This window comes from Sycon ciliatum, chromosome 2, assembly GCF_964019385.1.
Source record: "Sycon ciliatum chromosome 2, ocSycCili1.1, whole genome shotgun sequence".
NCBI lineage: Eukaryota > Metazoa > Porifera > Calcarea > Leucosolenida > Sycettidae > Sycon > Sycon ciliatum.
Window position 1 is genome coordinate 42,312,922 of NC_088644.1, and position 27,594 is coordinate 42,340,515.

The 27,594-nt window shown below is 47.7% G+C and overlaps 1 protein-coding gene and 1 long non-coding RNA gene across 2 annotated transcripts; one reads left to right on the forward strand and one right to left on the reverse strand.

Annotated features, from left to right (window-relative positions):
- Window positions 1–6,478: 6,478 nt before the first annotated feature.
- On the reverse strand, window positions 6,479–20,428 carry LOC135810167 (centrosomal protein of 41 kDa B-like). The gene is made up of 12 exons (XM_065323639.1): window positions 20,015–20,428; window positions 19,508–19,571; window positions 18,902–18,949; window positions 13,703–13,764; window positions 12,794–12,860; window positions 12,325–12,400; window positions 11,751–11,884; window positions 10,686–10,753; window positions 9,844–9,958; window positions 9,260–9,620; window positions 8,513–8,550; window positions 6,479–7,682 (listed from the first exon to the last, which is right to left on the reverse strand). Exons 1-12 carry the CDS (start codon window positions 20,063–20,065, stop codon window positions 7,531–7,533), a joined length of 1,236 nt encoding a protein of 411 aa, XP_065179711.1. The 5' UTR covers window positions 20,066–20,428; the 3' UTR covers window positions 6,479–7,530.
- On the forward strand, window positions 15,638–17,329 carry LOC135810168 (uncharacterized). The gene is made up of 2 exons (XR_010552280.1): window positions 15,638–15,679; window positions 16,370–17,329. It is a non-coding gene; the product is annotated as an uncharacterized LOC135810168 (long non-coding RNA).
- Window positions 20,429–27,594: the final 7,166 nt, after the last annotated feature.

Consider the following 27,594-nt stretch of genomic DNA (forward strand, 5'->3'; position numbering starts at 1 on the left):
GACGCTACCCGGCACAAGCTATTGTCTGCCAAGGACTTGACCCTGAACGATGCAGTCACAATTTGCCGGGCGGAGGAAGCGGCTACCACGACGAGCAGCAGTATCCCGTCCACCAGCCAGCTCAATGCTGTGCGGCGGTCCGCGTACCAACGCAGTAAGCAACAATCCCGACAGGGACAGCCTGGCAGCAAGATGTCTGCACCTGTATTGCCATCTGCATCCGCTCCCTCGTCAGGAAGCGACACACACAAGAAGTGCCCCAATTGCGGCCGGAGCCCGCACACAAAGTCTAGTTGCCCTGCCAGCGGCAAGAAATGTAATGGCTGTGGCAAGACTGGTCACTTTCTCGCTATGTGTAGGTCGTCGTCACAATCGGACCGGAACGTGAAGCATGTGGGCCAACTGAAGTTGCAGCGTACTCGTCTTGCTGCGCAGCCTACTGTGCGTGTGTCCACCCGTTTAGCCACTGAGGATGAGGCAGTCACGCTACCCTGGGTCCCTGATACTGGCAGTGACGTCGATGCCATTGGCGAGCATCATCTCGAACTGCTTGGCGGGTTCCCCGAGAACCTCGACCATGACCCAGAGTGCGTCCTAGCGGCATCTGGAGAGCAGTTGCAGAACGTCGGCAGTATTCGTGCTTCACTTCAGGTTGGCGAAGTACAACACAGCACCGTAATCCACGTGTACAAGGGTCTGGACGATGCTCTTCTATCACGTTCGTCCTTGAGTGCACTCCAGCTCCTCCCGTCAGATTGGCCTGCACAGTACCCTGCTGCTAATGCTGCCGCGCAACCTAAGATCCGTGCTGTATCAAAGCCTGTTGTCAATCCGAGCTCTGCTGATATCGCTCGTGTTCGCGATGAGCTACTGCAGGAGTTCTCGGACGTGTTTTCCGACACTGGCTTGAAGGCGATGGCAGGTCCTCCGATGGACATCCAACTTCAGCCAGATGCTAAGCCGTCATGTGTCCATACCGCACGCCCGATTCCGTACGCGTTTCGTGACCAGGTCAAGTCACAGCTGGACACAATGGTTGTCGATGGCATAATCGAGCCTGTCAGTGAGCCTAGTGAATGGTGTCACCCAATTGTGCTCGTCGACAAGAAAGGTACCTCCGAGAAACGCCTCACCGTCGATTTCAAACGACTGAATGACCAAGTCCTGAGACCAGCCCACCCTGTTCGCACCGCTCGCGATGTGGTTTCTGGTATTGGATCGGCACAATTCCTCACCAAGCTTGACGCAAGGCACGGATACTGGCAAATCCCACTGAGTGAGCAGGCATGTCCAATGACCACATTCATCACCCCATACGGCAGGTATCGCTTCCTACGCAACCCTCAAGGCCTGATTTCCGCCGGGGATGTTTTCAACTGCCGCACTGATGCTGCGTTTGATGCAATCCCGAATTTCGCCAAGGTTGTAGATGATTGCCTGGCCTATGATGACGACTTTGCCTCCCATGTCACCCATGTCCGTGACATCCTGCTGTGTGCTCGACAGCATGGCATTACTCTGAGCCCGTCCAAATTCACCTTTGCGTCACATCACGTCCATTTCTGCGGCTACATTGTCAGTCCAGACGGCTGGGTTGTTGACGATGACAAGGCAGCGGCTATTCGCGATTTTGACATTCCTGCGAACCGCACTGATTTGCGTTCGTTTCTTGGCCTGGTGAACCAGTGTAGCGAGTTCTCACCACACCTCGCCGCCTGCACCACTCCGCTTCGTGGTCTGTTGAAGACGACCCGTGAATTTGTCTGGGATGCCAACCACACTGTTGCGTTCGAGAAGACCAAGTCTACTCTGCTGTCTCCTCCTATCCTGGCCTTCTACCAGCATGGACACGACCTCCGTCTGGAGACTGATGCCTCTGCACTACGTGGTCTCGGCTTCGTTCTGTGGCAGAAGCAGGATGATAAGTGGCGAATCATCCAGTGTGGCTCCCGCTACCTCTCTGACGCCGAATCTCGCTATGCTGTTGTTGAGCTCGAGATGCTCGCCGTCGTTTGGGCTGTGCACAAGTGCAAGTTGTACTTATCCGGCACCCTATTTGATCTGATCACTGATCACCGTCCGTTGATCCCGATTATCAACGCGTATTCTCTAGATCAGATCGAGAATCCTCGCCTTCTTCGTCTTCGCCTGAAGCTGCAGTCGTTTCAAGTGCACGCTTCCTGGCGAAAAGGCTCTGATCACGCGTTTGCTGATGCGCTGTCTCGCAATCCCGTCGGCATCCCGTCTTCAGATGATGAACTCGGCGAAGCCCCTGCTCTTCATTGCCGCAGCATCCGTGTGTGCATGCTCCGTGATGATGGTCCTCACCCCAACCTGAAGTTTGCTGAACTTCGAGCAGCCGCCTCAGCTGATCCAGTCTATCAGTCTCTTGTCCAGTGCGTTCTGCATGGTTTTCCCGCTCGTCAGCGTGATTTGGATGCTCCACTCCAACCCTTCTGGAATGGACGTGAGCACCTGTCAGTGGACCAGGGCATCGTCATGAAAGGCCAACGCATTCTTGTTCCCTTGGCTATGCGTCAACGCGTTCTTGCTAATCTTCATGCATCGCATCAAGGTCTCGTCCGCACGAAGGCTCGCGCCCGGCAGCTCGTGTACTGGCCTGGTCTCACCGCCGACATAGACACCCTTGTCCGTGCCTGTTCCGCGTGTCGAGAATTCCAGTCGTCGCAGTCAGCCGAACCACCGATGAATGACCGTCATCCTACTCTGCCGTTCGAGTTTGTGTCCGCTGATCTGTTCTCTTGCCAAGGCTACGAGTTTCTTGTTTATGTCGACCGTCTGACTGGTTGGCCGTGCGTTGTTCGAACCGGCAGGACCACGTCATCACACGATGTCATTCTCGCTTGTCGTCGTTGGTTTGCCGATCTGGGTGTGCCTGCTGTACTGTGCACCGACGGTGGCCCCCAGTTTGCATCGAAGAAGTTTGCTGACTTCTGTAGCCGTTGGCAAGTGCAACGCGTATCCTCTTCCCCGCATTACCCCCAGAGTAATGGACATGCGGAAGCTGCAGTGAAAGCTATGAAGCGCTTGCTGCTCAAGACCTCGTCAAATGGCAATCTCGACACAGATGCATTTCGTCGTGGTCTACTGGAGTGGCGGAACACGCCCGGTCCGTCTGGCAAGAGCCCAGCTGAGCATCTTCTCGGGCATCCACTTCGGTCTTTCGTCATTGCTGAGTGGACGCAGTTTGATTCCTCGTGGTCGACCGTCGCTAGTGAGCGTGAAGAACAGTCACCACCCTCGACACCTGTTTCCGCCAGTACTCCCACCCACCGCTCTCTTCCCGTTCTCCGTATCGGCACTCCTGTGGACGTCCAGGATCCGAAGACGAAGCGTTGGACAACCCGTGGCGTGATTGTGGCCATTGGGCAGCACCGTGACTATTTCGTCAAGTTGGCTAGTGGTCGAGTTTATTGGAGAAATCGCCGTTTTCTTCGTCCGTTCTCTCCACCCGTGCCGTCACCAGCACCATGCGTTTCACCACAGCCGTCTGTTGTCGTTGCTCCTGCTACGCCTCCTCCTCTGCGTCGCAGCACACGAGCACACCAACCACCCTCTCGTTTGAACATTTCCTCCACCCGTGGACAGTCTTATGCATCTTGATTTGTTCTGGACACATCGTGTACATGTTCTTGAGGATTGTTCTCATATCGTATCTTTCTGTATCCTTGTGTGGCATGCTATGTCTGTTCCGCCGTGTGCTATAGGCCGTTGCTTGCCATACTTATTTGTTTGTTTGTTTGGATTTGATAGATAATACTGGATTTGTTTTCTCAGCATTATCTCGAAGGGGCGTGATGTATATGGATTCCCCCATGCCATATTTGACCTGTAGTTCATGTACTCCCGTACTAGATTTGTACCACAGTTGTATGACCTCGCACCATAACGGCATGCTTGCTTGGCTTGGGAGATACTTCCGTGCTTCATGTGTTTTGCCTCTTCAGTTGTGTTTTCCTTCTCTTCAGATTGTTTTATAATAAATGTCTTCTTGCTAACTGTAGACATATCACCCACCTGCATCCGGTCACTTGCACTAGCACCGCTATCCATGCCCAGTTTTTCGCTTCAAATCAGAGGTGGCTCCAAACCGGACATGTTTTTAATACTAATAGAGTGCACGTCAAATTCACGCTGGGTCTGAAATTAGGTAATCTCCACGACGGCCAGTACAGAGTAACAATAAGCCTTGTGTGTGCTTCCATTAGTTTTGGTCGGTATGCGGTGCTTTACTGGCGAGAGGCAAGCCGCTGTTTACCTGCGACAAGAAGATGATTTTTCGAAAGTCGTAAAACTCAAGTCGCAGTGGGAAGCAACACGTCAAAAACTCAAATGCTTGGTATGGCGCTTCTGGTCATCGCAGAGCCATGGAATTTTGGCGCTGAGTAAAACACATCGTAGTCTCACTGTGACATACATGTACATTCTCTAATCAAAATACCAAGAGAGAAAGTGGAGAGACCGTTCCGGTTTGCAACCTATGTCCTATTTGAAACCGTCGCCTCTACCCCGCTGGGGTCACTGGGTCAATAATATTCCCCGCTGGGGTCACGAATATTCCCCGGGCCACGCCAATAAGGGAGATTTTAGTGCTGGTCACGCTCTATTTGGAACAGTACATGGGATAAATGGATTATACCATTCGTACTCTGTGTATAGTATACACAGAGTACGAATGGTATAATCCATAATCCCATGTACTGTCCAAAAACTGTATACCGTGTCCCTTATATTTTCCCTCGTGCTAACGCACTCGTGAAAATATTCGGCGGTATACCGCTCGTACTCATGCCACTGTCATATTGTGTTCTGTTTGCCCGTAAAAGAGGCCTTTTACTCGTAGACCCTCTCTACTCATGGGATAATCCATACATATTTTCACGAGTGCGTTAGCACGAGGGAAAATATAAGGGACACGGTATACACAGAGTAGGTCTACGAATGGTATAATCCATTTATCCCATGTACTGTCCCAAATAGAGCGTGACCAGCACTAAAATCTCCCTTATTGGCGTGACCCGGGGAATATTCGTGACCCCAGCGGGGTATATTGGTGACCCCGTGACCCCAGCGGGGTATATCGTCCATATACCTCCGCTCAAAACGGTCGCTGATTGGCTGAAATGGCCCAAATCGTTCGTACCATGGGAAAAGGAGCGATATTCCCCGCTGGGGTCAAATATTTGACCCCAGCGGGAAACATTCCCGGTAGTCGTAGTAGTGTAGATCTACATGTATGATCCTGAAGTCAAAAAAAGTGAAGAGAAGGGAAAGAAAATGTTTGATAAAAGGAAGTGTCTACTTGATTGTGTGGATTTGCGTCTTTGCATGCGAGGGTATAGATTGCGAAATAATTCTTGCATTCGGATATGTGTTCTGTGCAAGAATGGACTCGATCGGATGGAGAGCCAAGGAAAAAATTATAGAAAAATGGACCAAGGAACTACAAGTTACGCTATAATGTCCACTAACACGCTGGAATGCCCTCCCAGCGGAGGTCCGCTCAAGTTCTTCCCTGCATACCTTCCGTAATTCTGTTCTTCGTTTTTTAGGGTACCCTGTCAAAAGGCCTTAGGCCTGTACTGCGGGGATTGCCCTATCAAAAATTTAATAATTTTTATTAAAATAATAATAACACCACTATTTTATTAAAACAATCAGTTCATGCGATAACATAATTGCACGACCCTGACAGACGACACTGACTTTAAACTGGCAGACAGCTCTAGCACATCTAATATTCTTGGATGGGCATTCCAACAGTTACGCAACAGCCTTCCCAATCGGAAGGTTCCAAGTTAGTTACAGTCGTCCCTCTCTAATCCGGCACCTTTTGCAACGGCATTTTCTGCTGGATAAACAAGGGTGCTGGATTATGAAATCCTGCCCTCCAACCCGGCCCACATGTTATCATACATGTTTGTGTCGTACGTCAAAACGTAGGGATTTTCTGTGTCAAACCAAGTACTTTGTGGAATGCATGTCTATAACATACACTTAGGAATATCCTATGTACTGGCATGGGATATTCCCAAGTGTATGTTGCATGTGTTGTGTATGTTACAATGGTCCCTGACAGTCTGCGATGTACAACTGCTGGATTAGAAAATCGAATTATGTACAGTTTGAGTGATTTGTTGCAGAAAATCGCTGCTGGAGGCGGAATTCAAGTGCCGGATTAAAGCGTAGAAAATGAACTGAAAAAATCCGTTTTGCCAGAAAGTGTGCTGTTTTGCAAGGGTGCTGGATAAACAAGTGCCGGATTAGAGAGGGACGACTGTATATGATTATAGGAGGGGTAGGTGAGCACAACCAAGACAAGCATGAGCTGAACGTCTCAGCTGTGAAGGACGTTGGCGGATGTACATGCATGTCGATGACGATACTGGCAACCTTCCCCTTTCCCTCCTATGTTTGCAATGAATAAAACTATAGGCGCACTCACATCACAATCATACTCGGCAACGAATAATTATATTGTTCCAGAACATTTTCTCGTCACAATTATCATTGGAAACTCGTGACTGAAGATAATATCAAAAATAGCAATAGGATTTATAAGCTTGGAGTGACAAACACAAGGATACAAGTAAGAAAATAGCACATAATTTATACTTCGAAGTAGGAGTATTATACCCTGGTATAAAGTGATAAATATACAGGTGAGAATATGGTGATATCCTCACCTGTATATGGTACACTACGCGGCATTCAGCACATAAGACAAGAGTTGTCAGAAAATAGAAATCTGAAACGAGTCCTCTCTTTCAATTGGTACTCTGTGTCCCTGTTCGAGATTATCTCAAGTATGAAATCATCAACTGAACTCAGACTTTCTTGTTCGGGGATTAGGAAAGCAATCCGGAGATTGAAGAACTCGCTGCGGTGGCATCTCCTTCTTGGCTATACACATAAAGTAGCGCATGAGCAAGTGACAAATCACCACAGTGACACACAAGCCATGCATCACTGGTACGGTGCAGGGATATTGTTAACAAGTGCACCCAATGACATAACCGATATCGTTTTTTACACAACCGTTCATGATGCGGTAGAATACACTGAATGACCGGGCAGCTACAGCATACGGGTTACTAGCCAACGAGTGATTTATCAACACGCATTCAACCGTGCAATATTGTTATTTGTAAATCTGGAAAACGTACTGGTACTGTGCACCCATCGGTCACGTCTGGGCCTATTCTTACACTATGCAGCAGTCTGCAGTGGAGTGAGAGTACAGCATTACAGCACATCTGGTAACCCGGCTTAAATCTACATGTACATCACAGCCAGTTGCACAGCTAATTCTGCTGCATTCAGTGTAGGCTTGTAGAACGCACGGCCAGATCCATTCACGCAAGACAAGATCAGCGTTTCTGACTCGCACATCAGGTGTGATGTTGCCATGGTCATCCCGGGTACAGCAGACCACCAGCATGCATGAGCTTCTGCTGCTCACAGTCCACAGTCATGTACTTCGTTACAACGAGAGCAGAATAAAGGAAATCACTTAGCGGCGCGCCCTGGTACCTTGGAGGACCGACCAGGCGCAGGAGCGGCGCGTTGAGTAGGCTGCCGACTGCCGGCAGCTGACCGTCCACCACCTGTAGGTGCAGAGCCTGCTCGACTTCCTGTAGTTCTTGATGCACTGCGATCACCTGGTGTGTGTGTGCGTGTGTGTGTGTGTGTGTGTGTGTGTGTGTGTGAGAGAGAGAGAGAGAGAGAGAGAGAGAGAGAGAGAGAGAGAGAGATGATGGTGATGTACTTGGTACCACAGCAACATACACGAGTCACGGAGTATCACGCGTCTGGATTGTTGTAACTAATAGTTTCATGCCAGATGGCAATCTTCAGACAACTGTTGTCTGAAGATTGCCATCTTGCATGAAACTATTAGTTATAACAATCCAGACGTGTGGTACTCTGTGACTCGTGTGTTACTGCTCTGCTTCTGCATTGAGCACTCTATCGAACCGGAGGAATCCGCTCTCTGTATGCACAATAATTACAAGACTTCACAGGTAGAAGAAAGGGGCCAATGAACTACAAGTTACGCTATAATGTCCACTAACACCACCAGTTACTTGACAATCAGCTCATTTTAGCGTAACTTGTAGCTCATTGGTCCTTTCGTTTCTTCCTATAAATCCTTGGCTCTCCATCCGAGCCTCGTGATCCAACTTCACAGGTACTCGAGTATACAGGATGACATCACATCACTGTAACAAGACGGCAACGTCTGTACGGCCTCCCCTCTCAAAATAATAAATTCTACTATCACTGTCGCTGGCATACATGATGACATCACTGGCTACAAGATGACATCATCATAATAATTATAATACTCAATCTGCGGACAGAATAATAATATTATGGTTGGGAGACGATAGAACAGGGTGCACACATATGCATGCACATCTCAGGAAGAGGAAAGTAACTTGCAAACAAGATGCAGATGTGCTTGCATGCAGATCCACTGTCGTCTTACCTTCAAGCAGCAGGGTATCCAGTGTCTCCTCAATGTTCTGGATATGTGCAGGAATACAGTCAAGGAATACACTTCAGTTTACGGAGACTGATCAGTGATGTCAAGAACACAGCTTACAACACTGCCGGATCAGTCCGCCATGCACACGCTACAGTACCAGTCCGAGTCAACATCACACCACAATCACGTCGAATCACAGAATTGTTTCTTGCACGATACTGAACAGTTCTCTACACATCCCCACTTCAACTCAATGAACTGCATCAGACGTAACCATGGTAACTAGCCTGAGACTACGGCCCACAGTCCCATGCACCTACACCCGGTGAGTGTAGAAGTCATTCAGTGGGAGCAAGCCATTTGGCTGGTGAGAGGCATCATCGCCCATACGCTCAATAAAGTAAAAATGAAGAATGCTAAACACATAAATCCCTTTCCCTACCTGAACGCTGACAGCTAGTACCACTAGTACTACTTACACCTATAACCATACATCCTCTCAACACTCTCCAAGCGGTCTCTAGCCTACAACAATCACTGAACAAGACTACAGATGAAAGAAGATGGGCCTTGCCCCGAAAATTCGGATAATTTTTTAAAAATTGCCAGTGATTAGTGTAGTAGCCCACTGACTGCTTGGAGAGTGTTGTGAGGATGTATGGTTATAAAAGATGGCTGCAGTGGAGTCTGTGCGTATTGAGAAAGATTTACACCTATGCTAGAAGCAACTATAGGCTAGCTGTGGGGTGGATATCATCGACGGTGAACCATCCAGGATGCGGGACTAGATTCTCTGCAGGCTTGGGTGGTGGGGTGATGAGCGGTCGAGACGGCGGCGAATCGTCGTCCTCATCACCGCCACTGCCGCCCCGCCGCGGTGTGCGTGCAGTGCTGGCCGCGGCCGATGCAGCCCGACTGGACTGAGCGGCCGCGTGACGGCTTCCAGCGGCCATTCCGCCGCCTCTGGTAGCCGTTGATCTGGACGATGCGGTGCTCATGCCGGTGCTGCGACTGAGCGAGGAACGCTGCTGCGATGCTAGCCTGACGGATTCCGGCAGTACGCCGGTGATCATTCCGTTTGCAAACTGGCTAGACAGAACCTTCAGACCTGCAGGCCGGCAAGTGATGACACAACACTATTACAGAGATACTTATGAATTTGTACCCTTGTGTGTCAGGATTAGACCTCTAATCGGACATTCCAAAGCACACAGTCATAGGGCTGAGGTTTTCCCCGGGCGGTGGCCTGAATGCGCGCATCACTGCTCCGTAGCATGCATGGAAAATGGAGCAAAACAAATAATATCATTCCCAAAAACAATCAGACTTACCTCCAGACAGCATGAATACGTTTGTCACCTCGCGCTGAACGAATGTCGTGGCGCAGTCCGCAGCAATACGCTCATCTTCATCATAGAGAATGATGATCTTTCCGGGCGCGTTTTTCTACAGCAATGGTTGTCAATAGCCGTCAAGGTTAAATCTGTTTTGATGGGCTGGACACTGATTCAATACAGTCATGCGACTCATGCCAATAATTGAACACACAGCGGAACCTGTAACTAACGACCACCCCTTGGGGCCAGAGAAAGCGATCTTTAGTGGCAGGTGGTGCTTAGTTAGAGGTTTGCACCGCACAACCATATCTGAATGTGAGACCGTCCGTGCCTGGCAGAGTAGTCTGTAGTACCAGGCTGGTCGCTAGTCACGGTGGTCTTTACAATTGTAGTTACAGGTTTTACTGTACAAAAATGCATGCATTGAGTGAACCCCGCGTGGAGTCACCAGGGTCATAGCATGCAGTAAGAGAGCACCTGTCTTAGAGGATCATCTGTCTGAGAAGACCACCTGTCTTAAGAGACTGTTCATCTCAGGTCTCCACGCACTGTGAAGCTGTGCGGCAAAATTGCATGACATTCAACTCATTTCGTATGCACAACAAAAACACTTGAATAACGTAGCAGCAGCAGCAACATTGTGAGAATAAAGATTTGAAACAATAACAACAACAACAACAACAGCAGCAGCAGCAGCAACAACGGCTATCGTGAGAATAAAGATTTTAAATAACAACAACAGCAGCAGCAGCAGCAACAACAACCACCACCACCACCACAACGGGTCAACAACAACAACCAGTCAACAAGAATCATAATAAGGAGGAGGAGGATACGTATTGAAGGATTTCACGCGTAAAGTAGTTACATGATCTGGTCAGCATAGCGGCTGGGTAGCTGCGTGCTGCGGAGCAGAAATAACATTTCACAGTCATTCAAAAATACAGTGCCGTTCAACTTGAAGCGGTTCGCAGAATGTCTTCTTTATCACATCAGCAGGCAGCCTCTGGCTGCCATAAATTGCCATACACATGACACGCTTACCTACGGCCTTCAATGTTCATGCTGGTCAGGCTGGATGATCTCCAAATCCAAGTTCATGGTACAACATACCTTGAGTTCTTGTCATCCAAAAGCAAGGAGCAAAGAAGTTCCCGGGGGAGGGGGGGGGGGGACAGACAGACGTGCATGCAGGAATTGTTTTCTAGCAAACACAGCCCTACTAACAATCAGGGAAAGAGGACAAGAGAAGTGACACCGGACAACAAGACGAAGGGGGATAGGGGCGATGTGCCGATGCAGTTGGCGAAGCTCATCCGACCAAAAGTCTCAGGCATACCGGTACGCAGACAGACAGGCCGACCGACCGACATACAGGCACGCAGGAATGCAGGCGTTGTTTAACCCAAAGGACGAACTACTTCTCTACGCTCCTCGCCACGCCACACAACAAAGGACTAGTTAATTGAGAGAGAGAGTTTTTTCTTAGTCTTGACTTCACACGGCGACTGGAGAACTGCTATCAGGCAACTAACCGTGACTGACAAGAACGACTGACGACTGACAACGAGCCAAGACGAGACAACAGAATATAGTATAGTGAAGGCGTACAACGGGGACAAGACGAGCAAGTGTGTACACAACGGGGACAGAAAACGGAGCAGCCGCATGTACGCAGGAGTCAAAAACAGCGCAGCAGCATGTACCACGACTCAGCAGCATGTACAACAAAGAGACACAAAAGCAGCCACATGTATGCAGTAAGAGCTACACGTGCAACCGCATGTACAACAAAGAGACACAAGCGCAGCCACATGTACAACACAGGCATACAGACAGACAGGCCGACTGACCAAAATGCAAGAGGGAGCTTATTCACAGGTTGGACACCGCCTACTGACCCGTTATGATGTGGCAACGCTCATACGCATCCTTGTCGCGCACATCCAAGATGAGAAACGGAATGTCGGACAATGGTTCCGTTTGCGATGCAGAGTTCGTAGCATCATCTTTCTCACCAATACCATGTGCCACTCTGCAGGACATTCAGTGACAACAGCAATGATCCCGTGAGCCGCAGCAAGTCAAGGGAGAACATGACGCTATGAACCCTCTCAATACAGTTGATATCACACATATATTCAGGCAGGATGCCCGGGACAGCAGATAGCATGGTGTAGTGGGGAACATAGGGTATGAGCAAAGAGTATAGGCTAGCCAGGAAACATTGGGAGTCAAAATGAGGACAAACTTCTGTCTCAACTTGACAGCAATGCAAAATCTGTTCTCACAGAATGTACCGCGTGCCCTGGCACTATGCAGTTTCTAACAGACCCAAAGCTGCTGATGTTCTTACTGCACACAAACACAGAGCCTCTGCCTACGACTCGTATGTTCTTACTGTAAAAATCACACAGAGCTGAGGTTCTAACTGTCATCACAGACACAGAGCTTATGCAGAGGTGATGCTCTTACTGTGCGAATGTCGTACGCCCGGGTGATGCAAGAGTGTCGTCCACTACCGGCGGACTGTGCTCACTTGGACATGCTGCTGCTCCAGTGCAGAATGAGAGAAGAGAGAAGGCATCGCAACCGCTTGTCCTCATTTCCAACACAAAGATTTCATACTTCAAATCCGGAGCTAAAATTTCAAAAGTATGCAGTCAACCCCCCCCCCCCCCCACACACACACACACAACACAAACAGACACACAGACATTCCGCAGCCCATGCAACATACATTCAGTAAGGAAAGCAGATGGCCGCAGGTTCAAGCCACATGTGACCGAGATTGTCAGATCGCCGTTCCATGTAAAAAGAGAATAGCAGATGCTATCAGCGTGACTATTGACAATTTAGGCATATCCACATTTCTGCCTGAGCATTTCCACCTTCCCCGAATGCACTACGCCGACCCATCCATACACTGTAGCGTTCTTGTTACCTTCAGCTATTGACTCCATCTCTTCAGCATCAGGTCCAGGATCAGCAAACGTGAACACTTGTAAAACCTGTAACAACCACCGTTATTGTAATCAACAATGAAAAATGATGACGTCATCATGACGTCATCGATGATAACAGCAACAGTGATCTAAGAGTTTCCAGATTATTCGCAAGAAATTGCGTATTATTGAGATACAAGATACTGTTCTCGAGCATCAAGATTCAAATCCAAAAAATGATGCTATGCGAAAAATTTCTAAAAAATATTCAAAAAATCACTCAAAACCCGAGAATTATCTACCCGTTGCCATGGCAACGATGACGTAACCTAATGCATGACAGTGCTGAGCTCAGATCTGAGGCCGCGTGCACTGACGTCGACATTTTTCAGGCCCATCGTGGCACGTGATTGGTGCCTTTGCCGGGCTTTGGTCCCCCAGATTTTCAAAACACCTCAAAAAGAGGTCTAAAAAAGGCAGAATTTGGCAAAAAATTCCGGAAAATTGTCGAATTTGCGAAAATTCACGGGAAAACAGCAAAATTCAAAAATTCCAAAGATCCAAAAAACATTATTCAAAAAGATAATCTGGAAACCCCTACAGTGATCACAACAAAAATAGCTGCAGCAGTGAGAGCAGCAAAAGAATAAGAACAGGAAACTATTTATATCTCTCCGGTTATGGTTATGATTACCGTACTGTCGGGCGCAGAAGAACGGAGTGCCGAAGAACAAACAGGCTAGAATTTCAACAAGCACATACCAATGTATATACGTTGACTCACCTGTGCATAGACTGTAATACATGAAAATAAGAATGGTCTAGGCTAGGAGGCTGACCCTCTAGTTCTTGGGCGACCGTCGGTACTGTATGGTATGACACATTGTATACAATCAGAGCTCACTCACCATGTGGGCCAGGGTGCTGCACTTTAGGCGCTTGAAGATCTCTCCTGGTCGGAAACGATAGTCTACACAAGCACACATACACAAGCACACATACACATACATACACACACATACACACCATACACACATACATACACACATACACACACACACATACATACACACATACACACACACCTCAGACCTCAGACCTGCCCATCGCGGAAGCGATGATAGCGAACAGCTATGTTGGACATAGCAACTTGTGCTGGGATTACACCATTCACCAGCTTGCAAGGCTGATGAATTGACCGCCACTATTTTTAGCCTGGTATCCACCACACAGCTGATTGAAGTGACTTTTTTCTGGCCAGTGAATCCCTATTTTACACATACACACACACACACACACATACATACATACATACACACACACACACACACACACACACACACACACATACCGTAAAGTCGCGGATAAAAGCCGGGTTTGCATACAAGCACATCGCGGATAGAAGCCTGAAAATCAAACGGGTCAATGCATATAAGCCTGTCGCGCGTAGAAGCCTGGCTTCTATGCAAGCGAGGATCGGGTAGGTCAAGAGTGCATGCGCTATGTACAGTGCATAGTAAAACTGCCGCCATACCGGTAGTCAGTGGTAAATAGGCGTGTCGCGCGTAGAAGCCTGGCTTCTATGCAAGCCCGGATCGGCCGATGTGCATACAAGCCTGGCAAAAATATCAGTGGTGCATATAAGCATGGTTTGCATACAAGCCTGGTTTGCATTGAAGCCTGATGCAGAAAGCGGCTTATGTGCTTATAAGCCCGGCTTTTATCCGCGACTTTACGGTACATACATACATACACACACCATTGGACCATTGGACGCCCATCGCCGGAGGCGATGATAGCGATGCTACAGCAGAAGCCATAGCAGCTTGCGCTGGGATTGCACCATTCAACAGCTTGCAAGGCTGAAGAATTGACCGCCACTATTCAGCCTGGTCTACACCACACACACACACACACACACACACACACACACACACACACACACACACACACACACACACACACACACACACACACACACACACACACAAAGTGAATTTTGACCATGGCACATCAATCGTGGTGAGGTACTAATGTTTTCATTAGTCTGCCAAGGCAGTGGAATGCATAATTCCATACACCATTTCCATGGTTACCATGGGCTGTTACCATGGAATTTCGTAGTATGCCTTGTGCGATCAGGTCCAAAATTTGTGGACTCCTTCATTATCCCCTGAGCAACAGTTTAGGGTCAAGTTTTAAGGAGGTTCGCGACGGTTAGCGCCATGTTGGATTTCCGAATTTTTTTCTGAAAAATAATGCCTTTCGGAGTGGAAAAATGGGACGCGATCATCATGCAAGCAGTTTGACCATGACTTCGCAGCGCGTGCTCGAGTCGAGACAAGATTTGAGGAAGAAGCTCAGCCGCTACTGGACTTGCGGATTTGTTTTGACATCGGCGGTTTTTGGATAGCTTGGTTCTCCTGTCGACGTGTCGTGGAGATGAAGACGCGGGAGAGTAATCTGTCACCCACGACGCGGCCTCGCATTCTGCGTACTGGATGATTCAAGAAGCCGAGAAGGGGGACGCTTCGCAAGCTCGAACGATCGATCGAGTTCCTGAAAAACGGAAAGGGCGATCTCCACCACCAACGCCACTGGATTCGACTCCCGCGAAGAGGTCGTTCAGTGCCCCTCTTCACGGTCGACGAATCGTTCATCTCAGGTATCTGGCTGTGGGATTGTCTGCTTGCCAGAATCCTGGATGTGGCAAACCTCTGGCGCTCGTTGATTGCGTTGAAGAGAAGAGGTACGGCCTGGGCAGCGTACTTGTCATTCCGTGTCAGCAGTGTGGGATGGAGAATTATAGATACAGATAGCCCTCAGGGTAACTGCTCAACACCCTGGCCCCCGTGCTTCCACAAGCAACACCAAAGCTGCTTTGGGTAAGTGTGTTTTTCAATCTCATCAGATTTATTCATGATATTTGCGAGTCATTGCCACCCTATGGCTATGGAAATGTATGAGCACACTGTATGCGCGGCGCGCGCGAGCGTGTGTGTGTTTGCATAGACCTGCATGTTTGTGCATGTGTGCACCATACGCATGTATGAACATGCACATGCATATGCGCTCATGTGGACGTGCCCTCGCACATATACTATACACACGTGCATGACCGCCCCAAGGGCATGTTGGTGTGACATGATTGTGTATGCGGGCATCTCCACTCATGCACATGAGTGTGCACATGCATGTGGGTGGGTACGTACACGTGCGTGAATGTATGTGTGTGTACGCGCACGCGCGCGCGTGTGTGTTCTATTGCGTGTGAGAGCATGCGTGTGTGTGTGTGTGTGTGTGTGTGTGTGTGTGTGTGTGTATTAGCGTGGGCCTGCGTTTTGTAGTGCGTTCAATGATGAGTGTTTTCAATTCTGATTGCCGGTACTTTTATCCCATTATTGCGGTTCTATAATTTTTTGTGTTACATGTGTGTGTGTGTGTGTCTGTGTGTGTGTGTCTGTGTGTGTGTGTGAGTGTGTATGTGTGCACGCATGTGTGTGTCGATGGTGTGCATTTTTGTGCTGGGTGTACACTCATCATGATCCCTAAACCGCGATACCGGACCTCCCAAGCTACAGCCTCACATTGATTTATAGTTCATCGTTGGGAATGAGTTCGCTGCTCATGATGCTATTGCGGATATTGCGGCCCTAGTCGAAGCTCGCCCTGATGCCAGTATCCTGTAGCACTCTGTCAAATTTGCATCAGCATTTTCGGCGATGGAGTTTGCAGAACATCAGCAAAAGCGGCTGGCCACCCTTCAACCGTTGGTCCAAGCAACGTGCTGCTCTAAATCAGTTGCAGTGCGGGCAGCTGCTAGTGGGTTGGTGATGAAGCACTTTGTCTTGTCCTACAAACGAAATGGTGAGCCAGCCATTTCCAGACTGATGAAGGAGCAAGTCAGAGGTAAGAAGCGGGTGACAGCCTCAAGGAAGATTATATTAGCGGTGGCTGAACACCTAGCCAAGAACCAGCAGCAACCCAACTGTAAGGAACGCCCTGTGGCACAGCGCTTCACTTGTTTGTGCGCACCGTAAAATACCATCATTTTGCCAGTGTGGGAACACGTTCTAGCTCGCATAGTTGAAGAACAAGAGGACTCAATGTTTTCTGATTCGTTACAACATGTCAGCTTTCATTGTAGTTTGATATGGGGCTGTGCTAAGCGCTGTCACAGCTACATGTGTAGTGTATCCACTCCAAACCCCATGCCCGGGAGATTTCCGTCAAATTTGTCTAAATCGCAACTTGTACTCTTGACCCTTCCTTACTTTTTGGTCCCGTATATCCATAATCACTCTACTCTAGTTTCTGCCGATCCCGCGTACCCGCGCGCGGTGTTCTCACGCACCGTATTGCGTGGTACGATAATGTTGTACTTTCCTATGCCGCGTACCCATTTTGGCTTTCTTCTCCCTTTTTATGTATTCTCCCTTCGACAAGAAGTGCTTCTCTTCCCTTGGTAGTTAGAAGACGGTTGTCGTTTTTTCTCTCTGAACTTCAGTTTATCCATGTAATTCTGGTGCCCCTGGCTTGCTGTGTCGTGTGGTGTTGGATGTGAGGAATCTGCATGCTTTCCGAAGATTCCAACACATGTACATGTATCAAAACCAAGTACCAACAGGAGAGTAATCATGGAGAAAAGTACCTATCGATAATGCGTGCACCCCGGGTTTTCCGGCAAATTCACTAGTTCAGCTATTCCATCCTTGTATTGTTCTGAACGCCGAGGGCTCTAGCGAGTTTATGCAACACCTAACAGCCAAAAATCCAATAAGTTATGACCAAAGCAGCAGCAGCGAAGTACAAGCAATATAATTATAGATACGTGAATTTACCAATTTTAGGCAAATTTTGACAGTTTTTTGGATTTTTCTCCAGAATATGCACGGTGACCCCTATTTTCGCCACGGTAAACCTGTTCCAACCCACTTATAGAATGTATTTGAAGTATCCACATATGGGGCAAACTCAAAAATAAGCTGCAAAAAATATTCAAAGTTTCATTTTTTGCGTCTTTTTGTTCTTCTCAAGGAAATGACGACCTGGATCCCATCGTCAACCAAAGTGTACATTTTTCGGTGTTGATATCATCTTAGTCAATACCTCGAACAGTCTGTATAATTTTATGTCATATTTTCTGTCCTAACTAGTGTTATGGACGATTTCTCATCAATTTTCGGATTTTGTGTTATTTTGTGTCATCAAGGAAAATTGTGTTTTTGGCAAGACCTATTCAGGCAATTGAAAAACTGATGTTACTAAGCGAAAATATAAGGCTGTAGCTATTCAAACCTGATGTCAGATTGGGCTGATGTTGAAATTAATTTTTTGGGCCTAACTGTCCCGAACCCCCTTAAGTCAATGTTAGAACAGAGGCCATGCAGCATGTCTGTGTATGATGGTCCTACCGGTAGGACCGAGGTCTATGCAAGCTATCACTAACTGTCCACCAACGTAACCAGATCTTATAAAGTCAGCGAGTTCGACAAAATGGCACAAAACTGACAAGGAGTACTGAGACATTCGGCTACCTGACACCTAGCTCCTACACTTCTCCAAGGCGCAAACCAACAACCTTCCAACTTGGAATGCTCACCATCCGAGTTAAAATATGCTCCAAGTTCTGATAAGGTCACTGACCTGACTGGGTGTCAATAAACCTTGATAAAGGTGATCAGCATGCACTACCCTTCTCAGGATGTTGACCAACACTACGGACAACGAATATCACGCTATGATGTGATGCTCTTTTTATTTTTATTTTTTCATTTCCCAATTCCCAAGTCCATTCAGCACGTGCGAATTTGTGGGCGGTTTACCACCGCTGACATCGACGCGTAAGTGCATAATAATAATAATAATGTGATGCCCAAACAGAGTAACCCTAACTCTAACTGGAGGGAATTTCCTAACCTAACTAAAACCTACTTGTAACTAAAACCTTACTAAAACTAAACTATAACCTAACTAAAACCTAACTAAAACCTAACTAAAACTTAACTAAAACTTAACTAGAACCTAACTAAAACCTACTTGTAACTAAAACCTAACTAAAACCTATAGCTGAAACCAAACTAAAAAAATTGCATGTCAGAACTTACTATGGCGGATCTCGTCAACTTTTTCCAAGTAACGGGACATGCTGTCGCCTGCAAGAACACATGAATGGGAAACATAAAATAAACATGAAACATAAGGATCCTAGCTCTCCAGCCAGGGCAATCACAGCACACCAAGTTGTTTGTTTTATAGAGTGCTAGCCGAAAAATCAGGGTGGAGCAAAAATGAAATCAGCAGCTGAAGTTGTCGCTGCCAAAATCACGGTCATCACCCTCCCCCCAACCACTGCCAATAATGTTACCACCGCCACTGCTACCATAAACACTACACTGACCTGGGACAGTAGACAGTAGAGGCATCAAGAACAGCAATGTAGAGGTAGAGTATCGCAGACAACATTTATCATACCACTTCCCCTACTCAGTATCGTCCGCATAACTTTCCCCTGTAGTACTGTCGGTCGCCGAAGAACTGGGGGTCAGCCTCCTAGCCAAGACCCGGTTCCTATTTTCATGTATTACAGTCTATGCACAGTTGAGTCACCCCGTGTATACATTGGTATGCTGCGGCTTGGTGAATTTCTAGCCTGGCCGTTCTTCGGCGTTCAGCAGTGCTGCACCCGGCACCATCCCCATAGCTCAACCTACCGGTGTCCAGGACTGACTGGATATGTTTGTATCGGGGATTCTTGGGAATCCTCTTGTTGAGAGGCTGTAGGGAAGTCAAGAAATTACAAGGAGCAGCCAAGCCAAATTGTACAGTTTTCAGGTGATTTAGGCTGTCCACATTTTGAGGCATATAGATGTAGGCAAAAAATCAATCATGTTATGGGAACACATATTGTAGATGTGTGTAGAGAAAGCAGAACAATACATGGGTGGGACCACATGGCAGAATTCTCGCCAGTGGCTATAATCGCTGCGGCATTGATCCACACACACACCACACACACACACACACACACACACACGCACACACCACACACGCACACACACACACACACACACACACACACACACACACACACACACACACACACACACACACACAAGCATTTTCGTAATGTTGATCTACGCCCATGATTTGTACAATCATGTATTTTCACGTTGATGCACGCACACGTGCACCACCAGGAACAAATCTCCAGCACTTACGTTGGACTTTTTGCGTTTGGCCGCATCCAATTGCTTGTTTGACGAAGACATGACTGAGTTGAAGTACCGCCTGGTCTGGACAACAAGGCCGCTGCTACTTCCACAGAATCAACAATCACACCAGAAATGTCCAACTAATTCAGGAGAGCGGTGATAGCGGTGATAGCGGCTAGAGACTCGCTCGCTATACAGTGTTGCGGTATCGACTCGTGCAATGAACAGAAGAAGCATGCAGTTTAGGAGAGAAAAATTGTTCTGTCCCTCTTGAGCTGGCTAAATAAAAGCACAGGTCGAGGTGAAGCCATCCAGATATCAACAATTACTTGACCTACGCACTCTCTTTCGAAAATAGAAGATGACCATGGTGAGTGACACACAGGTGATTTTTCTCGCTGTCAGATCAGCTAGCTATCCGCCTTGCAGCTTGGTCGGCTCATTTCAAAACGAACTGTATTTCGCGCCGAATTCTTTGTTCTTGTCCGCCTTAAAAAAAAAGGTACCCGGTCAGGATAACCGGGCGGCGGGCGCCAGTACTACTAGTACTACAAAAAAATAATAGTAGTACAATGTCATGTACCGTCCGTACATGTACTACTACTAGGTCACAGACTCAGTAGGTGGGCCATGGGCTCTGCGCCTAATCTGGCTTGTCACAGACATATTAGTCGGCCATACTACGGTGCATGCTGGCAACTGAAATCCGACCACCCTTGCCGGGGCGGCGCCCCGGCAAGGGGGTCGGATTTCAGTTGCCAGCACTGTACTACACTGTACTAGACATTCAACGACCTGACCCTCCCCCCCCCCCCGCCCCCCCCCCCCCCCCCGCAACACTTCTACGAGGCGCAAACGAACAACCTAAGCCAAGGTCCTTCCAACTATTACTTGGAAGGCTCAGGTTAGGAACTAGGAATAGGCATGGGCGGGTAATGCTAGCATTATGGCTGGCATTATAGTCCCTTTTTTCCAGGTGGCATAATGCTGGCATTGTAACACCATTTCGCATGCAAAATTGGCATTACAAGCATAATTGCCGGTCGACAACGGTGTCATGCATGAAGCTGGCTAGGTCCAGTTCCGAAAATCGTGCATCTGAACCTGTCCGGCTTCGTCCAGAGACTTGACGTTGCAAATCAACCTTCCCAGTGGATTGTTTCAGACAACATGCACACCGCTGTTTAAGGTTTTTTCTTCTACGCTTTAGCCTTGATCCAAGACGACCTTCTTAAATCGACTTTTCCAACTTTCAAACTGGCATTATGGAGTAGTGTGAGCATTATAAGTGGCATTATATCATCATATTATGAGCATTGCCTTTAGCATTATCGCAGCAAATAACTAACATTACCCGCCGCGCAAGAATAGACTTCACCGAAAGTGGCTACGAGATAAGACTAACGTGCATCTACATGAGGAGTACAAGCGAGCCCGTGCAGAAGCCTCAAAAGCTTACCGGCGAAAACGCAATCAGCATTTCCAACAGCAGTGTCGTGATCACTCCTCCAATCTGCGGATGATGTGGTCCGTGATCAACTCTGTCACTAGCCGTTCTCGTCAACATCATCAGCCAACGTGCGACATCACAGAAGTCTCGGATGCCTTCCACAGCATTGTACATGATCCGTCCCGTCCGGCGCAGCTCCAGATTCCCATTGGTCCACAGCCGCAAGGCTCAATGCTGACCTTCCAGTCAACCACCCCAGATGAGGTCAAGCACCTCCTGGAACGGATAAATCCCTGCAAAGCCACAGGCAGTGATGGGATTCCTGGGTGTCTGCTACGTGCTTGCGCTGACCTGTTGGCTCCATCGCTTTCAGTGCTCTTCAGCTCATCGCTGAGGCATGGTGAAATCCCTCTGGCTTTCAAACATGCTGTAATAAGCCCTCTCTTCAAAGCTGGCGATCCATCGGTAGCTGCAAATTATCGTCCTGTGTCGCTCCTGCCGATCGTATCCAAACTACTCGAGAAGATAGTCCAGAAGCAACTTGTTGCACATCTGGAGCGATCATGTGCCATACCACCGACTCAGTTTGCCTTCCGCCGTGAGCACTACACAGAGGACGCCCTAGTTGTAGCAACAGATGCCATCTTAAAGGCCCGGGACGACAAGTTGACCACAGGCGTCTGCCTAATCGACATATCAAAAGCCTTTGACAAGGTCAATCACAGCGAACTGGTCCGGGACCTATTCGATCTCGGCCTGGACAATGCCTCCCTTCGCTGGTTCTGCAGCTACTTAAGCGATCGAACCCAGCAAGTGCGCATTGGCCCCACCTACAGTGTTGATGCTAAGTGCTCATCTGGTGTACCTCAGGGCTCGGTCCTAGGACCGATCCTGTTTAGCATCTACACCCGCGATGTCCCTGCCATAGCCCATCCTGCTCCATCTCTGCAATTTGCCGATGACATTGCCGTGCACTGCCACAGAAAATCAGTGCTAGCCACATCAGCCTGCCTGTCAGGGGCCGTCACCAACGTCGCTGACTGGCTCAAGCATCGACATCTGCTTCTAAATACTACATCTACTGTTCTTTCAATCAAATGAACCCCTCGATAGGCACATTGCCTTTGGGTCATTTCATAATATTAATAATAATAATAATAATAATAATTTGAAAGTAGGACGGAGGCAGAAAATATTACAAAAAAAGTGTATTATCTACGCATGCATCTACGCAAGAGTCACCACCAGCCAATTAGGACATGTGTCACAGTATTGAACGTTTTCGTTCCCTTCTTGTCAAAATACTACAGGGAATGATGGAAATAAGCTAAAAGACTACAACTATAAGGAAAAGAAGTTCAGAAATATATCACTCCAATTATGTGTAGAAGTGACACGAAAAAAAAATATAATGAATCAAGAAAACAGCATGCAAATCCAGTAAGTGACAAAAACGTAGTGACAAGAAAAAGAGAGAAATATCAAGAGATCTATTTCGCACCTTCACGACGAACAGTGCCAAACAACTGCAAAGACAACACATTCTCCTTCTGAACACAAAGCTCAGGGTCTAACTTACGTATGTACAAAGCTTCCAACACGGCAAGATGTAACAAAGACCTACCACGCGACAAAACAGAGAATACATCATCGGAATACCACTCACGACAACTAGCACTGCCCGACAGGTGACACTTGATTGCCGAGGTACCGTTTCCCTGACCCGACGACTTGGCCGTTGTCACCTCCGATATTGCCGCTTGCGAATCTCTCCCATTACGCCCTGCGTCCCTGCAATTCCGATTGCCTCGGTCGAGATCAGTGTGCTGCCCCACGTCCAGTCTGTCCTGCTTCCGTGGTCTACCTCGTTTCTTCACATTAACCGTTGTTGTCACTTCCAGTATTGGTTCTTTTGATTCGTCATCAATTCGTCTCCTCAATTGACTTCTGGTGACTCGTCCGGGGCTCGATTGTCCAGATGTCAGCCCAAACAAGCCCAGCCCAAACAACAGTCAACAAGAAGAAGAGACCTATACGGAAACCACCGAAACTGACATCTGGACAATCGAGCCCCGGACGAGTCACCAGAAGTCAATTGAGGAGACGAATTGATGACGAATCAAAAGAACCAATACTGGAAGTGACAACAACGGTTAATGTGAAGAAACGAGGTAGACCACGGAAGCAGGACAGACTGGACGTGGGGCAGCACACTGATCTCGACCGAGGCAATCGGAATTGCAGGGACGCAGGGCGTAATGGGAGAGATTCGCAAGCGGCAATATCGGAGGTGACAACGGCCAAGTCGTCGGGTCAGGGAAACGGTACCTCGGCAATCAAGTGTCACCTGTCGGGCAGTGCTAGTTGTCGTGAGTGGTATTCCGATGATGTATTCTCTGTTTTGTCGCGTGGTAGGTCTTTGTTACATCTTGCCGTGTTGGAAGCTTTGTACATACGTAAGTTAGACCCTGAGCTTTGTGTTCAGAAGGAGAATGTGTTGTCTTTGCAGTTGTTTGGCACTGTTCGTCGTGAAGGTGCGAAATAGATCTCTTGATATTTCTCTCTTTTTCTTGTCACTACGTTTTTGTCACTTACTGGATTTGCATGCTGTTTTCTTGATTCATTATATTTTTTTTTTCGTGTCACTTCTACACATAATTGGAGTGATATATTTCTGAACTTCTTTTCCTTATAGTTGTAGTCTTTTAGCTTATTTCCATCATTCCCTGTAGTATTTTGACAAGAAGGGAACGAAAACGTTCAATACTGTGACACATGTCCTAATTGGCTGGTGGTGACTCTTGCGTAGATGCATGCGTAGATAATACACTTTTTTTGTAATAATAATAATAACAGAATAAACCTGCTTTATCAGTATCATCAACAAAAACCTACAACAAAAAGCCACTCAATAACTGCAAAGGCCGCTAAGTTCTTGTCGAGTTTGGATCTGCCAGCAGCTGGACCAGCTTTACCCAATAAGCATACCATTAAACAAGCGTGCGCTGAGCGAAAATCCAAAACACTTTCCACTATGCCGCTGCATGGGAGATATTGGAGCCGATTGGAGAAGAATCGCCTAGATAAGGAGCTTACCTTCATGTGGTTGAAATCAAGGACACTGAAACCTTCAACTGAAGGCATGATTATGGCAGCACAAGACCAATCCCTCAAAACGAAAAATTACCAATACGCCATAATGAAGTCAATTGCTCGAACAGATGCCAATTGCAGGCTTTGCAAGGGCAGCTTAGAAACAATTGACCACATTGTCAGTGCCTGCCCAGTTCTTGCTCGGACCAGTTACATTGAACGACATAACCGGATAGTAAAGTATGTGCACTTCGAAATGTGTAGAGCACGAGATCTACCTACTGGTGCTTCACGATTCGACCACCAGCTCAAGGCATTGGTCAAGAGTGATCGGTATCGCCTCTATTGGGAGTATTCGGTCCCAACTGACCTGAAACTATCAGCAAACAGGCCCGATCTGCTCCTTGTTGATGACAAGGAGCGCATCGCCTACATTATAGACATCAGCGTTCCTGGTGAGAACAACATCAATAAGAAAATGGCTGAAAAGCGCTCGAAATATTATGATTTTAAGCGGGAGATTTCGAGGATTTGGTCCCTCACCCAGGTTGACGTGGTCCCTGTGGTTGTCGGTGCCCTGGGAGGCTTGGTGGGGGAGACTCCTCAATGCCTTCGGACTGTGCAGGGAGGAGACCTGGCTATTGTGCAACAGGAGGCTATACAAGGTTCGATTAAAATACTAAGAACTATCCTTAACATGTAGATGCACCTCTGCTGCGTTTGCATGTTCAATAGCTAAGAGACTTGAATAACGACTGATAAAGACTGATATTTCCTTTGTTACTACTCCCTTCATTGGTTGATGTATTTTGCCTGTCGCTGCAAATTCTTTATTATTGTTTTGATGTTGGAGTTCGGATTGAGTTTCTTTCCTTTCTTCCTCTTCCTTCAACTATTTCTTGTCCCTTTGGTTTTTAGGTTTTATTTATTTATTTATTTTTGTTTTTGTTTTTTTCACTTTCTTTTTGCTGTCCCACCCATGGAAATATTTCCCGGTGGGTCTGGCTTATCGCCTTCGAAAGAAGTGAATAAAGGAGAAATAATAATAAATGACAAGAAGAGCCAGGTCCTGTCAATTGTACCACAACGCAATGCGGGTCAGCATGTCGCTGTCCGCTGCAACCAGACAGAGCTTCCCCTGAGCCCAACAGCAAGGTACCTCGGCGTGACCATTGACGCCGCTGTGAAGTGGGACCCCCATGTTGACGCGATGGCGAAGAAAGTTGTGCAGAAGATTGGAGCATTGTGGCGGTCCCGCAGATGTCTGAGCCTCAGTAGTCGCATCCAGTATGTGAGGTCAGTCATCATGCCTGACCTCCTATATGGGTCTAACGCCTTCTCTTCCTCCCTCAAGGTTTCGCAGCTTGATCGCCTTCAGGTCCTGCAGAACCGAGCGGCGAGAGCGGTATACGGTTTGCCGCCTCACACCTCGGCTCAGCCTCTGCTCGAACGGATGTCCCTGTACAGAGTTCGTGAGTGCTACGCCCAGAAGCGGCTCGTCCTGGTGTGGCGCTGTGTCAATGGGAAAGCCAGCAGTGTCCTCCAGGACCTATTCTCACCATCAGCTGGCAGCACCACCCGGCACCAGGTTTCCAGGGGCCTCACTGTCCCCTCGGCACAGTCAGAAGCCGGCAGATCTCGCCTGGCCTTTCAGGCAGCCTTGGCCTGGAACGCTCTCCCAAGGAGTGTAAGGGAGATCAAGGCTGCCCAGCAATTTAACTTAAGCTTGCCTCCATCCCCTACACCTTGCAATGAATGCTCTGTCTGACTTTTCCCGTCCACACACCACGTCATTTACTCTTCTCTGCGTGCTTGTGCGCTTATGAAGTCTTTGTGTTCCCTCTGTTGACGCTTCAAAACCGCTCTATTGACACTCCAAAATCGCTCTGTTGACGCTGCAAAATTGCTTATCATCTCCCTCCCTCCCTCCCCCCCCCCTCTCTCTCTCTCTCTCTCTCTCTCTCTCTCTCTCTCTCTCTCTCTCTCTCTCTCTCTCTCTCTCTCTCTCTCTCTCTCTCTCTCACTCTCTCCCCGTAGCTCTCTCCCTTTTGAAATTCGCTTCCATAGAATTGGGCACCATTGCCCGTTTGGCCTTGCGAAGTAAAATAAAAATCAACAGCAACAACAAACCGCCCATGCGGCATGATGCCTAACTAGGAAAGCGCAATGAAGAAGAGCACGAGCTACGCATCACGGCAACAAAGAATGCCGAAAGTTTCCTTCCCCTCTTGGACCTTTCCGAACTTGAGCTTTCCAAGTTGGAAGGTTGTTGGTTTGCGCCTTGGAGAAGTGTTGGAGCTACATGCAGGCGTCAGGTCGCCGAATGTCTCAGTACTCCTTGTCAGTGTTGTGCCATTTTGCCGCACTCGCTGACTGTATAAGATCTGGTTTCGTTGGTGGACAGTTAGTCACTCATAACTCGTAACATTTTGTCATTCTTCTTTTTTCATTATAATATAATTTTTTCATTATAATATAATTTTTTCATTATAATATAATTTTTTCATTATAATATAATTTTTTCATTATAATATAATCACCATCCGAGTTAAAATAGCTACTAATTTTTATGACTATCAGGACGACATCCAGGAGCGATCACAGAATACACGACTGACGTTAGGAGAAGTCTATAAAAAAACTCTCCTTTAAGACCCATACGGTTCAGATGGTCTCAACAGACTGGGTCTCAACCAACCGGGGATGGTTGTAGAGAGGTCGCTGTTTCCGAACACGGTGTCCCCGTGTCCTCCACCTTGTTTCATGCTGTCAAACCAACAACAAGATTGTCCATGTAATGTTACGTGTACAGAAGAAGAATGTGAAGGCTCACCGCGTGAGGAGACCATAGGCATAGGTCTGTGGGGACTAGCCCTTTCCCAAAGGTGCTCGCCCTTTTATTCGCCCTTTTTGGCCTTTTTGGAAAAGCCCGTTTCTTTCGCCCTTTATTGCGTTTTTGGTGAATATCGCCCTTTTTGAGCTTTTTTAGCTGAAAAAGTGCTAAAATCTCTTTGCTCATGCATGCGATCACAGTTTCCGAGTG

Bases quoted from the DNA above. Each gene is read 5' to 3' on its own strand.
- LOC135810167 (XM_065323639.1), bottom strand. From the start codon at position 20,065: ATGTCTTCGTCAAACAAGCAATTGGATGCGGCCAAACGCAAAAAGTCC. The intron at 12,401-12,793 runs GTAACAAGAACG...GCACTGGAGCAG, and splicing joins GATGGAGTCAATAGCTGAAG to CAGCATGTCCAAGTGAGCAC. The intron at 7,683-8,512 runs GTAAGACGACAG...CACACACACCAG, and splicing joins GGATACCCTGCTGCTTGAAG to GTGATCGCAGTGCATCAAGA.